The sequence below is a fragment of the Aphis gossypii genome, chromosome X, assembly GCF_020184175.1.
Source record: "Aphis gossypii isolate Hap1 chromosome X, ASM2018417v2, whole genome shotgun sequence".
NCBI classification, from domain to species: domain Eukaryota; kingdom Metazoa; phylum Arthropoda; class Insecta; order Hemiptera; family Aphididae; genus Aphis; species Aphis gossypii.
This window is the reverse complement of record NC_065533.1, coordinates 2,983,347-2,998,594: the sequence shown is the minus strand read 5'-3', so window position 1 is coordinate 2,998,594 and position 15,248 is coordinate 2,983,347. Positions and strand designations below refer to the sequence as shown.

General features: G+C 24.1%; 1 protein-coding gene across 1 annotated transcript; it reads right to left on the bottom strand.

Moving 5' to 3' along the window:
• Positions 1-2,635: 2,635 nt before the first annotated feature.
• Positions 2,636-13,570, bottom strand: LOC114132242 (transcriptional adapter 2B-like). Its single transcript, XM_027997651.2, has 10 exons — positions 13,025-13,570; positions 10,683-10,781; positions 9,482-9,541; positions 5,207-5,351; positions 4,941-5,137; positions 4,779-4,848; positions 4,545-4,689; positions 4,286-4,491; positions 4,148-4,215; positions 2,636-3,195 (listed from the first exon to the last, which is right to left on the bottom strand). Exons 2-10 carry the CDS (start codon positions 10,770-10,772, stop codon positions 3,070-3,072), a joined length of 1,107 nt encoding a protein of 368 aa, XP_027853452.1. The 5' UTR covers positions 10,773-10,781; positions 13,025-13,570; the 3' UTR covers positions 2,636-3,069.
• Positions 13,571-15,248: the final 1,678 nt, after the last annotated feature.

The window sequence follows — 15,248 nt, the reverse complement described above, 5'->3', positions numbered from 1 at the left end:
ATAAAATTCCATTCAATTCTTTCTTTTCTGCTATTAAATAGAATTTTTTTTATCTTCTATAGTATTACGTATAAGTTTTATCATGTGACAGATGTCATAAAATATAAAAATTTCTTCTTCAGTTTTTTAGACATGAAAAATAATACTTAGACTGTTGAATTTATAATTTGCTCCAATTTAATACACTTGTTAAGATTTGTATAATATGCTCTATAAAATGTCATTTTAAACCAATTTTATGAACTTATTTTAAACATGTTAAGAAAAAATTTTCACACTCACTATCATTCAACCCTTTTATCAAGAAATATCCCATTGACAACTTCCAGTATCTGTTTACTACAACAGTTAAAAAACGGGTGCATAAGTAACATTATCAACACTAATCTGAATCTATGCAGCTACAGTGCCCAAGTTTACTAATCCGTAGAATTTTTTACCATCAAATTCTATTTTATATTTAATCGAAATTTCGTCAATTACTAAATTACTAACTGCTACTTTGTTCATAAACTTTTAACTTAAAACTATCAAACGATCCCTCAGTAAATTCAGGATCATCATTTATAATGTGGTACCATTTTGTCTAAGTTCTTGAATGTGGTAAAACATTTAAAAGTTGTTTTCTTACAAACATATAGGCATTACTTTAGTCTATACTGAATCTTAAGTGTAACAGCAAATTACTTTAACATCAGAATACGGAAATTTCTGACCATTCAATTTTCTTGTTATAATATCAACTAAATTTCCGCAAGCCATCAACTAAAGAAATTTTTTTTAATTATTTAAACTTAAAAATACCTAAAATAGAAGTTAATAGTATTATAATAGTTAGTAAAAACACAATATCATCTCAAAAGCCTATGGATGTGCTTAAGAATAAAATTCAATCTAAGTAAATTTAAGCGATTGTTTCTAGATACACTTCAATTATATATATAGAGTCTAATATATAGTATCACACTAAGGTCTAGTATAAACTTAATAATACCTTATACTAAACACTACAATAAACACAGAACATACAGATTTATTTATTTATTAACATTTATAAGGGGTATTCTCTTATTGGTATTATATACTTATAAAATATATTAAATATTAATTTACACAAACATGGTGAGTGCTTATTTAATTATGTTTGAAATATAATATATACCAGACCTGATGATTATAAGAAGCATTTTCTGATATGAGGTTTTTATTTCTCAATTCAAGGATGAAATAAAAAATAATATTTAAACTTAAATCTAAATATTTTATTTTGCAAGTACATTTGATAATATTGGCATTGCATTTCTTTAATATTTGTATTATCCAATAAAAATTTATTTTTCTTCTTATTGAAGTAATAAACTGACTAGGGGATAGTAGACGTATACTGTCTGAATAATATTGCTTAATCCTTCACTTAGGAGTAAGAAATTGACAGAAATGAGAAATAAATTGTTAAAATGTAATATTAAAATCATTAAAGCAAGAAATATGAAGACCAATAAATCGTAAAAAAAATATAAACAAAAAAGTATTAAAATTACTTATAAACATCAAAAAATAGCTTAAAAAATGAGCCCAAAGATACCAACAATTACTGTATCATAATAAAACATTTTTAAAAAAGCTTCATCATCATCATCTTTTGGAAACTATACGAACTATTACCATTTTGATTGAAATGAAAAATAAATTTTTAAAATGCAATATTATTAGTCACACTGTGAAAACAAAATACTTATGGAATTTTTTTTCAAAAATCAACCGAACATTGTGGTAATAAGTGTAGTAACACATTTCCTGGCCATTATAAAATAATTAAAAATAAAATAGAGTTGAGTATATTTTGTGACTTGTGTAGTATAAGCATAGACCCTAAGTCAAAGTACAAATGTGTTGTAATTTATAATATTCTACCGTATAATATGTCAGGTATAACTTTAAAAATGATCTACTCATTTATCTGCATATGTGCAGTACATAGTGAACCACCATCAGTCCTCTTATCTTATCATTCAAACTGACACTATTGCCCACCTATTAGTAAAAGGTCTATGGATAAAATCAAATTAAGCTCTGGTGATTTATTTTTTTTAGAACCATTTATTTAGCTACAAAATAACCTTTAATTTTAACTATATGTAATTTTTATTGATTATGAAAGAAAAAGAAAATAATTATTGCAAGTAAAGATAGAAAATACATATTATACAAAGTATAGAAAAGTCATAAGTTATAACAAAAGAAACAATATTTGGCATTTAAAATTATAATAAATTATTTGACTAATTACAAACTGTATTATGTAGTTATATAAGTAATTAGTCATTATTGTGGGAGACATTCATTTTAATATTCCATTAATTATAAATACATTATATACTATAGTACTATACATTTATAACAATTCATAGTGACAAGTACACATAGTACATGGCTAATATAATTAATTTTTTTTCCAAATAATTAATTTAATACATCACAGACATAGCTTTAAATATAATTGGACTTTGAGTAATAACTAAATCTAATACATTTAGTATGATTTAAATAAAATTATAACCAATCTTAATACCTTAGATAGAATTAATTTTAAATACTAAATAGAAAATAGAAAAAATAAATAAATTATACTTTATACTAATAAAAATGTTTGTATTTTATAAAATCCTTTACACTTAAGTATACTTTGTACTTATGCACAATATCAACCTATTTAAGGTTATTACAATTACATTATTGAACTCATGTACATTAAAAATATAATAATTTTATATACCACTTATAATTTATCAAAAGAAACAAAATGTAAAAATATTATCAAATTACAGCTTAAATAATACCGCCATTTACTAATATTCAATAAATATATTTTTTTAATAAGTAAATATTAAACATTATATACATAATATATTTTCAACGTATAATCAAAATTTGATCATACTTGAAGTAATTATAACTTTTATCAGTCATATTAATTAATAATTATTGAACACAATTTTAAAGACATGTTTCTTTCATTTTAACTCACATAATATTATTATTACTAGTAGGTAACTTAAAACCTTAATATTAATCAGAATTATCTTCAGTGTCATTATTTTGAGTCAATACTCTATTCAGAGCAGCAATATATTGAGGTGTACGATGATAAACATGATTCTTTTTATGGAATAATTTGGGACGTTTTCGTTTTTTCTAAAAAAATACATATACATATACATATAAAATATAATTAATTTATTATAAAAAAATATTTAAAAAAAGATTTATATTATTTAAACAATAATGAATTATGTAGTATTTGTGAATACATTTTTATTATAATTAACTAAGATAATTTTTTATCACATAAACTTACTATATATTAGAATTAGAGCTCAGATTTTATAGCAAATACGTTTTTAAAGAACGTTCAAAAAATAGGTAAAGTATGATTTTATTTTCATAACATGTGAAATTATATTTGTATAATTTGATGTTCGAGGACATATTTTGGCATTGTATGCTTAGTTTACAGATTTTATATATTTTTGAGTTAAAACTGCATTTATTATGATTTATGAATAAACAATGATTTACTAAAACAATACAGTTGTAAATCTCCTAAAAATTTAAATAATTTAAATTATATATAACAGTTTTACATTATCAAATCTAAGATTATTTTATAAGTTAAGTCCTAACTTAGGTTAGTTTACAAATCTATTCTGTTTTTAACGATCAGTTTTCTTTTGATATTGAGAACTGGTTAATGGAAGTAAAAATGCTATAGATCAATTTTTATTTAGAATAATTTTACGTTTCAATTATATGATAAATAATATGTATATACTACATAATTTCTAATTTTTATTTTTTATGTTTAACAATATAAATTCTCTGTTTAATAAATATGTACTTTAATTTTTAAGAGGATATTTTTATATTTTTTCAATATTTCATGGCATATTAGATATTTTTATAGTATTTTAAAATTTGAGCAATAATAATATTTAATCTTGATAAAATTGAAGATTCAGTTGAAAAATTATAAAAAAAAATTATAAACAAATGGTTCATTGAAATTTCTTCTGTTTTTAATAATTGTTAATTGAGTATAAATTATATTATTTTAAAAATAAAATACAAAATCAAGTATAGTATTTACCCTTTTCTTTTCACCGCGTTTGATAGGTGCCGGAGTTAAAACATCAGAAGAAGATTGTTCAGATTGTTCTATAAATTAAAAGTAAAAACAATTAAAGTATGAACATATTAATTAAGAAAATTTTATAAATATACGTACCATCTACGACCATGCTATAATGTAAAAGATTAAATTTTATAATATCGTATAACTTTGTAATTCCATTTTTTCTGTAATAGATTAGTTCTTCACGCCGTTTTTTTAACATATATTCTTGTTGCAGGCGTATATTTAATGACCACAGTTCAACTTCAGTTAAATATCGGCTAAATTTTTTTATTTGATTTTCAATGCTTATAACACTTCTATAAATGAAAAAATTTATAAAATAGGTTTATTAATAATGAAAACAACATACCGTTCCTCTGGTGTTAATCTGCGTTTGGGTTTATCTTTAGTAAAATAATATTTATCCATCAATTGATAATCATGAACTACTTCTTTAGCGTACTCACGCTCAAATAAACGTGCACAATACATATCGATACACGCAAGATTATAATCTATAATATAATATTTATTTCAAATTATAATTATAAATGTTAGTGTAACCAAAGTTTGAATTTTGATTAAAATAGTTAATATAATTTACCATCTCCGAAATCATTCCATTCTGATGTAATACTTAAAACTGCTTCTGCATTATTATCAAAATCATTTTCCTATAAAGGTACAGTAAATTAAAATACAAAACTTGCATTAAGAACTTGAAAATAATATATAAGTTCATATTAAGTGCATGCACTAGACATACCAATTCAAATTCATCTCTTATTGGATTGTATCCAATTTCAGCATACTGTGCTTTAGATAATCCAGATAAATGAGTAACACTTTCATTAAGTTTGAAATGGACTGTGCGATCTTCTAATTGTGGTTTCTTAATTGTACCCCATGTTAGCCTTCCAATCGTACCATCCAAGAAATATTTAGCAAATTGTAATTTGATTTCTATTAAATATATACATATTGCTTTGTTAAAATATTTATAAAAATTTAGTAAAAACAATTATTTCTTACCTGATTGAGTTCGATTTATTATATTTCTTGGTAACTCATCCCAACACCCAAAAGAATATTGTTCAGCAAAGTCTAAAATATGCATGAGTTCATCACCAGTCCATCCATCTATAGTAACTAAATACTGTCCAGGAGATTTTTGACCCTTTAAAATAGTTATTTACTTAAATTTAATAAAGAGGGTTTGTTAAATATTTATTAAAATAATTAATTATACTTAAAAATATATAACATTATTTTATACTCAAATTTTAATACAATGCTTTTGTAAAATAAATTATTTTTAATAAAATATTATAATTAAAAATGTTTTAAAATAAAAATATAAACTAAAATTTTTTACAAGGAAAATTAGAAATAGGTTAGAATAATAAGAAAGTTTTCAAATATTTTAAGTATATTACTAAAATATGCTAATACTTTCTATTACTTGTTGATAACTATTTTTTATCTTAGTAAATTAATCCAACTACAAATCTCATTTTAATGATAAATTATTCTATTTCAATTTTTTTTCAATAGAATCATATATCTAATATAAAAAAGCGGACAAGTGAGTACCGCTCTGCTGTACATTAGGTGCCGTATGGATCATTATTATATATTATAGGAGTGTTAAATTTGAATCCAATGATAGTTATCATTGTATACGAAAAACGATTCTGAACGAAGATGATTTGTCAGCCTAGGATATAATTTTTAGTGGTTGGTGAAAAAGGTGGTTTATGTTTTAATGGCCTGAATACAACAAAATTTAAGTTCTTTTATAATAATTGTAAGTTAAACTTATGAAAAACCTTGTATTAAATTTTCAACTCTTAGCTACTTATACAAAAATTTTTATGAAATATACCTACAAAATAATTTGCAAATATTCATGGTTTTGACGAATTTTTGTAAAGATTTGAACTTCAAATGCTAATAAAAAAAAGTTGTGCCTATGTATTCTTATAATTTTTTAATCACTATAAGAATAACTTATGAGGAACTTTGCATTAAATTTTCAAGTATTTTGATAGGTCCAAAAAGATTTTATCGACACATAAAAAAACAATTTTCAGAAAAATTGAAAATTTCAGTTGTCTATAAATAGCTCAAAAAAAGTCGAAATATTTTGAAAATTAAATTACGTAAAGAAAACGCGAATCTTAATAACTGGTAAAATTTTCAAGTATCTACGACTTATACTTTTTGAATAATAACAAGTATCAAAACTCATTTGAGGCTAAACCGTTATTTAACGCGGTTTTGTAAAAATTTAAATTTCAAACACTCATAAAAATTTTTTGTCTGAATCCGGTAGAGTTTTTTTTACAGATATTTGAAGAAACATGTATGGAGAACCTTGTACCAAATTTTCAATACTTAGTTATAAAGGAAAAATATTTTATGATTTTTCAACTTCAAAATTACTTGCAAATTTTCGCGTTTTCGACAGATAACTATAAACGCTTATAAAAAAAAATTGTGACTAACGATTTTTAATTTTTTTTAGCTCCAATAAAAACAACTCATAAGGAACCTTGTATTAAATTTTCAAAACTTTTTGGTCGTCCAAAAATTTTTTTATCGACACTTTAAAAAAAATCGAAAATTTCAGTGGTCTATAAATAACTCAAAAACAGTCAAAATTTTTTGAAAATTTAACTATATACAGATACCACTGACATTAACATTTGGTGAAAATTTCAAGTATTTTCAGCGATTAGTTTTTGAATTACAACCATAAAGAAAAATCGATTTGGTCGAAAACTGGTTTTGCGTAAAAATTGCCGTTTTTCCGTCATTTTTTTTTGTTTTTCTCGATTTTTTTGAAAACTGTTGGAAAATGTTAACTTTTTACCTCTATAATGCACATTAGACAAAAATAATTATTTCATTTTTAGGGTTTAGATTTCAATGCATTTGCATCTTTTTTGGGGATGTCTTATGCGATGCTTTCCAAGCTACAAATATGTTTCTAGTACTCCGTATTCTAACCATAAAAATTTTTTAGGACATTTTTTGACGTTTTTAATGCATTATTTTATATTATAGGACATTTTTTACCTATTTCTCGTATTATGACTAAAGAAATTAACCTCATTGAAATATAAGTACTATATATTATAGTATAGTACTACCGACGTAATATAAATTATTTTCATTTTGAACTTAAGATCAAGGGTAATCCGGTTTTAAATTAAACAAGGCTGAAATTTATCTTTATGTCACACCAATTAACCAATAACTAATTTTTTTATAACAATTTGAATTTATTTAATAAATAATTATTTTTTTAAAAAGACATTTTTTGATATTTTTAGGGCATTTTTTAGAGTTTTTAGGTCATTTAAATCCGAGCCCTACTCATTTTATTTTTAAAACCATAAGATCTCTTAAATCATTCATTTATTTATCCGAACTTTAAACTAAATGTAATACTACCAGATTTTGCAATTATAAAATAAACATTAAAAATAATATTAAAGTTCAATTAAAATTAATACTAAACACTTGGATCTTTTATAATAATAATAAAAGACGCAAGTCAGTTTTATATCATTTCATAAAGAGGAACTTTTCTCTCGCTCTGGTGTATTGTTAATTTATTATTATTATTGGTAAATTTCATTTTTCAAATCTAAATAAATCCCGTTAAATTAATAAGAACAAAAAGTTTTTATTTTGAGTTAATTTAATCATTTACATAAAAGTTTTTGTTTATTATTTAATTTTAAAACGATACTGAACTTTTTAAATTTTATTTTATGAATTTCATGAGCTAACTAACAAGGTTTTTAAATAAATAATATTGTAAAAAGTGCATAACAAAAAATAGATTAATATCATGGTTTTATTAATTAAATAATAGTAAATTTTAACATATCCATGATACACCATCAAAATCAACAGACTAAGCAGCAACTTATAATTAGAACCACTACAATTTCCTATTCAATAATCTGTCAAGAAAGGTAAAAACTATGAAATCTATACGTTAGTACCTATTTTGTTATACCCATACAAATGATAGGGGAAAAACGGATAATATATTATGATTGTTAAAGTTTACACATATATAGCTGTAAAAGCAGATAAAATAGAAAAATAGAAATATAGCAGTGGATAAAATTGTCCTATAAAATACAATTTTTTTTAAATATTCCCCATCAAAACTGTATATTAACTAAAACAACTGTATATGTAACTTTTTATATTAACAATATAAAAAGCAGCAATGTAACTAATTAATAAAATAAAATAAAACAATAATTTTCTTTGATATAAAACATTCATATGAATGAAAGGTACACGTTTCAATACTGAGCTATGTGTATGACAATCAATGAAATATATTAAAACCTATTGGCTTTTATAATTAAAAAGGTTTTTAAGATCAAATTTTGACCAATGAACAATACTCATTGATATTGATATGTGATGGAGTTTTTTTCAGATTTTAAATCTGTGTGAAAGATGTGAAAATGTGCAGCACTGCAGTTTTGTTCAAAACTGATTTTAAATACAAAATTAAGCACATAAGAAGTGGATTATTTGAATTATTGGGGTATAAAATCTTTTTTAAAAGGGGGGAGAAAGATATATATTTTATATTACAACTTATATGATGTATCATAACAATTAGCTAATTATTTAATAAACAGCAAATTTATTAATTTATTCATAATATTATCATTACAATATATTCTAATAGTTAATATTATATAACAGGGATGGGCAGCCCGTGAGCATTTTTTATCTGGCCCGCCCTGGCCATCTTACATTTCCAAATCACATCATACAATGTTAAAGTTTATCGTCTATTATTCTATAATCTATATGACTACCTTTATGTATAGCCTATCATGTCAATATATAATAATTGTTATCTGGCATTGAACATCATTAAATGTCTAAATGTCATAATATAGTATTTATATATACACACACGTATGTATAGCTTTTAACCATAGCTGTTAGTACATTCGTATCGTGCTGTCGTTGAAAATTTTTTTCGTATTTTAGAGGTAAAGAATATCCGCAAAAAAGTAAAATTGATGATGAAAACAGAAATTTTAACACATTATGGTAGAATGACTACCTATTTATATAAATAATAAAATAAATGTTAATTAAAATGTATATTTTGATAACCTTTTTTTTTTGCTTTGTGGAACTAATTTTAATTTTCTAAAAAATTGGTTCTCTAGTAACTTAATGTTGTCCATCCCTGCTATATAATATAAATGTTTTAGTAGTTAAATCAAAAAAATATCTAAAATAAAAGATTACTTTTAACTTATATCCATGATTATTTTTATGATCTCCGATTTCTGCTCCGTGGCTATAACACTAAAAAATAAAATTTATTATTATACAATTATGTGATACACAATACTATATTTTAATAAATGTACATTAAAAACATAACTTTAGTAATATAATATTTAAAGATAAATTAATTATGGTGTAAAAATTTAAAAGACACTAAACTCAAATGTACTATCTGCAACTTACAAATGTGCAATATAACAAACCTGTAATCAGCAGAACAAACTTTTTGTTGTAAGCTTTACCATAAAAATGGTATAATTTATTTATTATTTAATTTTAAAGTATGAATTTTATCTAGGAAATGCACTAACTTATCAATATCAACACTATAAAATAAGTTATATGCATATTATTACTGAATATACCTAAAAATGTCTACATCAGCTACAGATTTAAATTATACCAACACAAATCCAAAATGTTATTTTGCATAATTCAAAGACGGTTTTTTTATTTGTATTTTTTTAAATTGTTTGTTGTTAACTGCATATTAGTTAAGTATTCTGTAATTATAAAATTGAAATACTAATTAAAATGCTTACTACTAGTAAATATATATATATATGTATTTAAAGTTATGCTTGACGATGTGGTATTAATCAAAATTTTTAATTGCAAATATAATTGTAATATTTAAAAGAATCATATTATTTTATAATTTTCTATTTAAATTTTTAGTTTTATTTTGAAATGTATCATAAAATAATTTGTTTAATTCCTTGTTGATTAAATAGAAATAAAAATTTAACATATTTTATAGAATATTTTACGTATATTTATAAATTAAAAAAAAAATTATAAAATAAAATAAAATATTTTAGAGCACTTATCAATGTTTTTAAGCGCATAGGTATATGCGTACATATTTTAGTTGCTTTTAGTGCATAAACTTCCTGAAAGTTTTAAGTTTATACCTTACTTTAAAATTAAAACGTCTAATAACTTTATGTAATGTCCTAGATATATAGATATATTATTTAATTTTAAGTTGATAACAGGTTAAATAATTCTAATATTAAAGCTAATAACACTAAATTGATTCTGCTGAATGCAAAATTGCTGTTGATAATACATTTGTAAAACAAAGAAAAAGTATGTACGAGTATAGTACTATGGTGTCTTTTTTAATGTATTGATTGAGAAGTTATGAAATACTTACGGCCAAACATAATTGAAAATATGAACATTCCAAACATACTACAGTTAAACTGTCTATGACATCTTGACAATATGTACAAGTGTTATCCATAATTAGAATCTATAAGTAATATTAAAACTATATTACTTCAATAGTAATTTTAAAAACAATTTAAAAAAATAATATTAATCTTAACTCCATCTATACTTTATGAAAGTTGAGAACCAAACTTGGCAACGACCAATTTTGACAGGTATCACCTGTTTGTCACCCCCACTGAGTTAGTATGCCTGCTGTATAGTAATACCATGCATGTTAGCTACCAAGTACAGTTCTTAACTTGAATAAAGTTAGTGTACATATATATAATTATTATATTTCTGTTGTTATTTTATTTTTAGTGGGTACCTACTAGTGTTCTTTTTTCATTATTATAAATGTTGACTATTTCACAATAATGTAGTATTTTGATGTACGTTATTTGTAACAAGTACTGATTTATAAGTAAAATTATAATACAATGAAAAATTTCATAACAATATTATTAATATTAGTGCATTTTGAGAAAAATAATGAATCAATATTTATAAAATTATAGAGTTAGTCAATCACTTTAGCGATTGATATAATAGCTTGATTTTTCTAAGACTCTAGTCGATTGTCATTGATATAATTTTAAAAATAATTATATATTATATACTTAACAAAAAAAAATCAAATATTAATTTGTCCCCTCAATCAAGCTACACCCATGATTCTGAATGTAACATACGCATACCTGATGACCAATATTATTAAATTCTAATAAACAATTATGGCTTAGAAGTATTTTGTATTTTATGTTTTTTTTAATCTTTATTGTTGATAAGGAAGGTAAAACAATAATTTTATAGTGCAACATTCAAGCAAAAATTGTATAAGATATCAATACAAATTTAACCATATTTTGTGTACAATTTGAATTTGTTCAACATAAATGTAAAACATGATATTGTTTTTTTTCTATAAATATTTCATTTTATAGTCAGTAGGTAGGTATTCAATGAATACAAATTCAAAGTTCATACTTCTATTACTGTAATAATAAATACTGTAAAAATCATTAAATTCATTATGTTAAAAAGCAAACAGTGTGCATGAATTAAGGCGATCCATAAACAGACATCAAAATTAAAACAAAAACTATGCATAGGCGCCGCCAGGAATTTAATCAGGGGGGTGCATTTTTCCATAGTAGGTATACGATGATTTCTAATTCTAATAATATGTATTATATAATATTAGTAATTATTATATATCATATAATAATAATAATTTATATTATTATTATTTGATATTATAAATATTATATTATATAATAACATTCAATTTTTTTTATTTTTTTTTTTTTGAAAAGCCAGGGGGGTGTAAGTATACCCCCTTGCAACCCACCCTCGTGGCGCCCATGAAACTATGTGTTGAAAATAATTAATATTTGTTCATTAGTGAAAGAAAAAATATTAGTATTATTTAATATGTTTGAAGTTCTTTTTTTTTTCTTTTTAAAACTGACACCGTTGCAGAAACTGCTTATGCAATATTTCCGTAAACATTTTTGAAGTCTATGCTCTATTCTGAAGACCCAATGTTAGGTAACACAAAAAAGTTTTATGTCAGCGTATTGTTACATTTATTTATACAATTTTAAAAATAACTTTTATACTTAATAAACACTAAGGGTCATTCTTATAATGTCCGGTTAATCGTTGGTTAAGACTAACCGGTAGAAGTCTATCGGTTAACACATAAGAAATTCTGCCAGTTAGCGTTATCAGACACTAACCGAACATTGTAAGAACGGCCCAACACAAATATATTTTGTTAGTGACTTGGTATCAAATTCTAATATAAATATTTGAAAACAGTAAATAATATTTTTATTAAAAACATCAATCCTATATTAGGTTATTCATTGGGTAGATACTCGAAAGGCATTGTAAAGTTGATTGTTGATAAGACTCTTAACAGGAACCTATGCTTGTTCATGATTTGTTTTTACAAGCTACCTATATTTACAATTATAGGAAAGAAAAACTAATAACATTTTTAGTACAAAGGTAGCATTGAATATGAATAAAATTTCTGTAAAACAGTGTTTTTATGTGTTATTAATAACTATCTTGTCTATGTATTATTTATAAAGGTAATGGTAAACTAAACAAATTTGTATGAAAATTGGGTGGAACAACAACTGTAACGTTTTGATTGCACGCAGATACAAAAGGTATTTCGTTTTGAAAATCGTGTGAAATAAACAACAACGCAAAAACAGTATGTTCACCCAGTTTAGTGAATAAAAAGTGTCTGTAAAATATTAAACTTACAAAATCGACTGCACAGTATAATATCTAATCTGAACGATGAACTGGACACATTAAACACGGCATAAGATCATAAGTACTCGTAGACGTGTTCTCGTCGACCGATATGATCCTCTCCAGACGAACATTCGCGAACACCGTAAACGACTACCACACAGGATGAATTGTGGATTAAGTTCGTGTAGACTGCGAAGCGATTGCGACTGCGACTGCAACACTGAACGTATAAAACCTTCGCCTACGACATTTCATAAAGCCGCGAACTGTGGCGCGTAGTGTTTACGGAATGCCACTACAATGATTATCAGCGGAAAAACGTCAAAAACCGTTTGAGAGGTACGACGCTGATAACGGTGACAACGACGGCAGCTTGTTGTAGTAGCGGTAAACAAAACAAAACACATAAAGACCGCTACAACTACCGGGAACCCTCAGTGTCAGATGAGTGGATGGTCGCTGGTGCACAACTTCCAACGCACACTTGTACAACTGCGGCTCATTAACAATAAATTAATGATATTATTATGATGATAACGCAACCGCGCCTACCCGTTCGGACTACGGACAGGTATGTAAAAACCAAAAATATTTTCGGACAAAAGTTAGTTACCTACCTATACAGTTGTATACAGTATACGCATAGATACTAGGGAAAAATTTCGAGTTATCCAAAAACAGTGAAAAATAAAAATAATAACTTTATTTATTTATAGTAAAAGATAAACGTAATTAGGAGGTACTTCTTGGTAAAATCTATTTACTTGAATCCTAAAACCTATGTATTATTATTGCATTATTTTAATTTTTAAGTGATTATAATTTATTTATTTATAATTTACTATAACTCACTTATTAGTAACAAATTTTAATAATTGCTGATGAAATTAAAACAAATATACGTAGATACCTATCTACTCATTATATTTAGATACCTATTTTATTTTTGTTTAATTTATGGTATACTTATTGGCCATAAACCATAATAAATACACATTACACAGTACAATTAAATGTTATTATTTTTATTAATTACACTACTACTAATGACTAGAATATTTTATGTAAAATTGTCTGATATATATATATATAAATATTAGGTAATTTATTAGTTATAAGTATCACTTACAATTAAGCTTATTATGAATAAACTCTATACACTTTTAAGTTGGAATAAAATATTTAGTTTTTTATTGTTTGGTATTTGTACCAGTGTTTTGGGCTGTCGGGTTATTCCATCACCACCAGGTAATATTAAGAAATTTAATCTTTGAATGTGACGAAAAGAAGATGAATGGAACAATATTTTTAATTAACAACTCACTGGTTGGTTTTCACGGTTAGAATATTAGTTTATTTAAATGAAACAAATTACACACAACGGTTAGTAAAGGCCATCAAACTTTGACTTCTGACCATTCACTACTCAGGAAAATTCTTATACTTCAAAGAAAGAATACAGAGTCAACAGACTCTGCATTCTTATAGGCTACCTATTGCATACTATAAAATACCTATGTCATTAATACAAATATGCATGTTAACTATATATTAATAATAATTAAAAAGGGTTTTAACACCTTTAATAATCTATATTACCTATTTATAATTTTCCAACTCATACTAACTTTTTAAAGATAGAATGAAAAATTTATTATTTTATTTATTAAAAATACAAATAGTCACTAGGTATCTGTATTATAAAACATAATAAGAACTCTGTTATTAAGCCACTAAAATTACATTATCATTAATGTGTATGTATATATAATATATATATGTATAGCAAATAATAATAATAATAATATATATATTTATAACTTAATAATACACAAAATTAGTGGTGAACAATTTGAGCCCCATTATGGGCATCCATAGTTAAACAATTGAACCAATCAAAAATATGTATTAATTTATTATAAATAGGTTTACAATAAATTTTATTGGTGATTTCTATTAAAACTCTTGAAATTATGAATGTTAATTAAACCATTAGTGTTTATAAATTGATTAGGTACAGAATTTTTTGGTACTATCCAAACAGAGATCCAAACATTTTTTAAGGAACAATTTTTTAAAGATGTTTATTGGACTATGATGGTTCATAAATTTACATTCAAAATGCCGATTATCAAGGTTTTACCATTTAATATTTTGATAGCTTAACATTTTAACAGTCTAATGAAATTATGATTCATAATATTTTAAGTTTTGAAGCATTTGAAACTAG

Excerpts from the sequence above, each read along its gene's own strand:
- LOC114132242 (XM_027997651.2), bottom strand. The coding sequence starts at position 10,772 with ATGGATAACACTTGTACATATTGTCAAGATGTCATAGACAGTTTAACT. Across the intron at positions 4,690-4,778 it reads ATGGAATGATTTCGGAGATG|ATTATAATCTTGCGTGTATC; the intron begins GTAAATTATATT and ends ATTATATTATAG. Across the intron at positions 4,492-4,544 it reads AGATTAACACCAGAGGAACG|AAGTGTTATAAGCATTGAAA; the intron begins GTATGTTGTTTT and ends TTTCATTTATAG.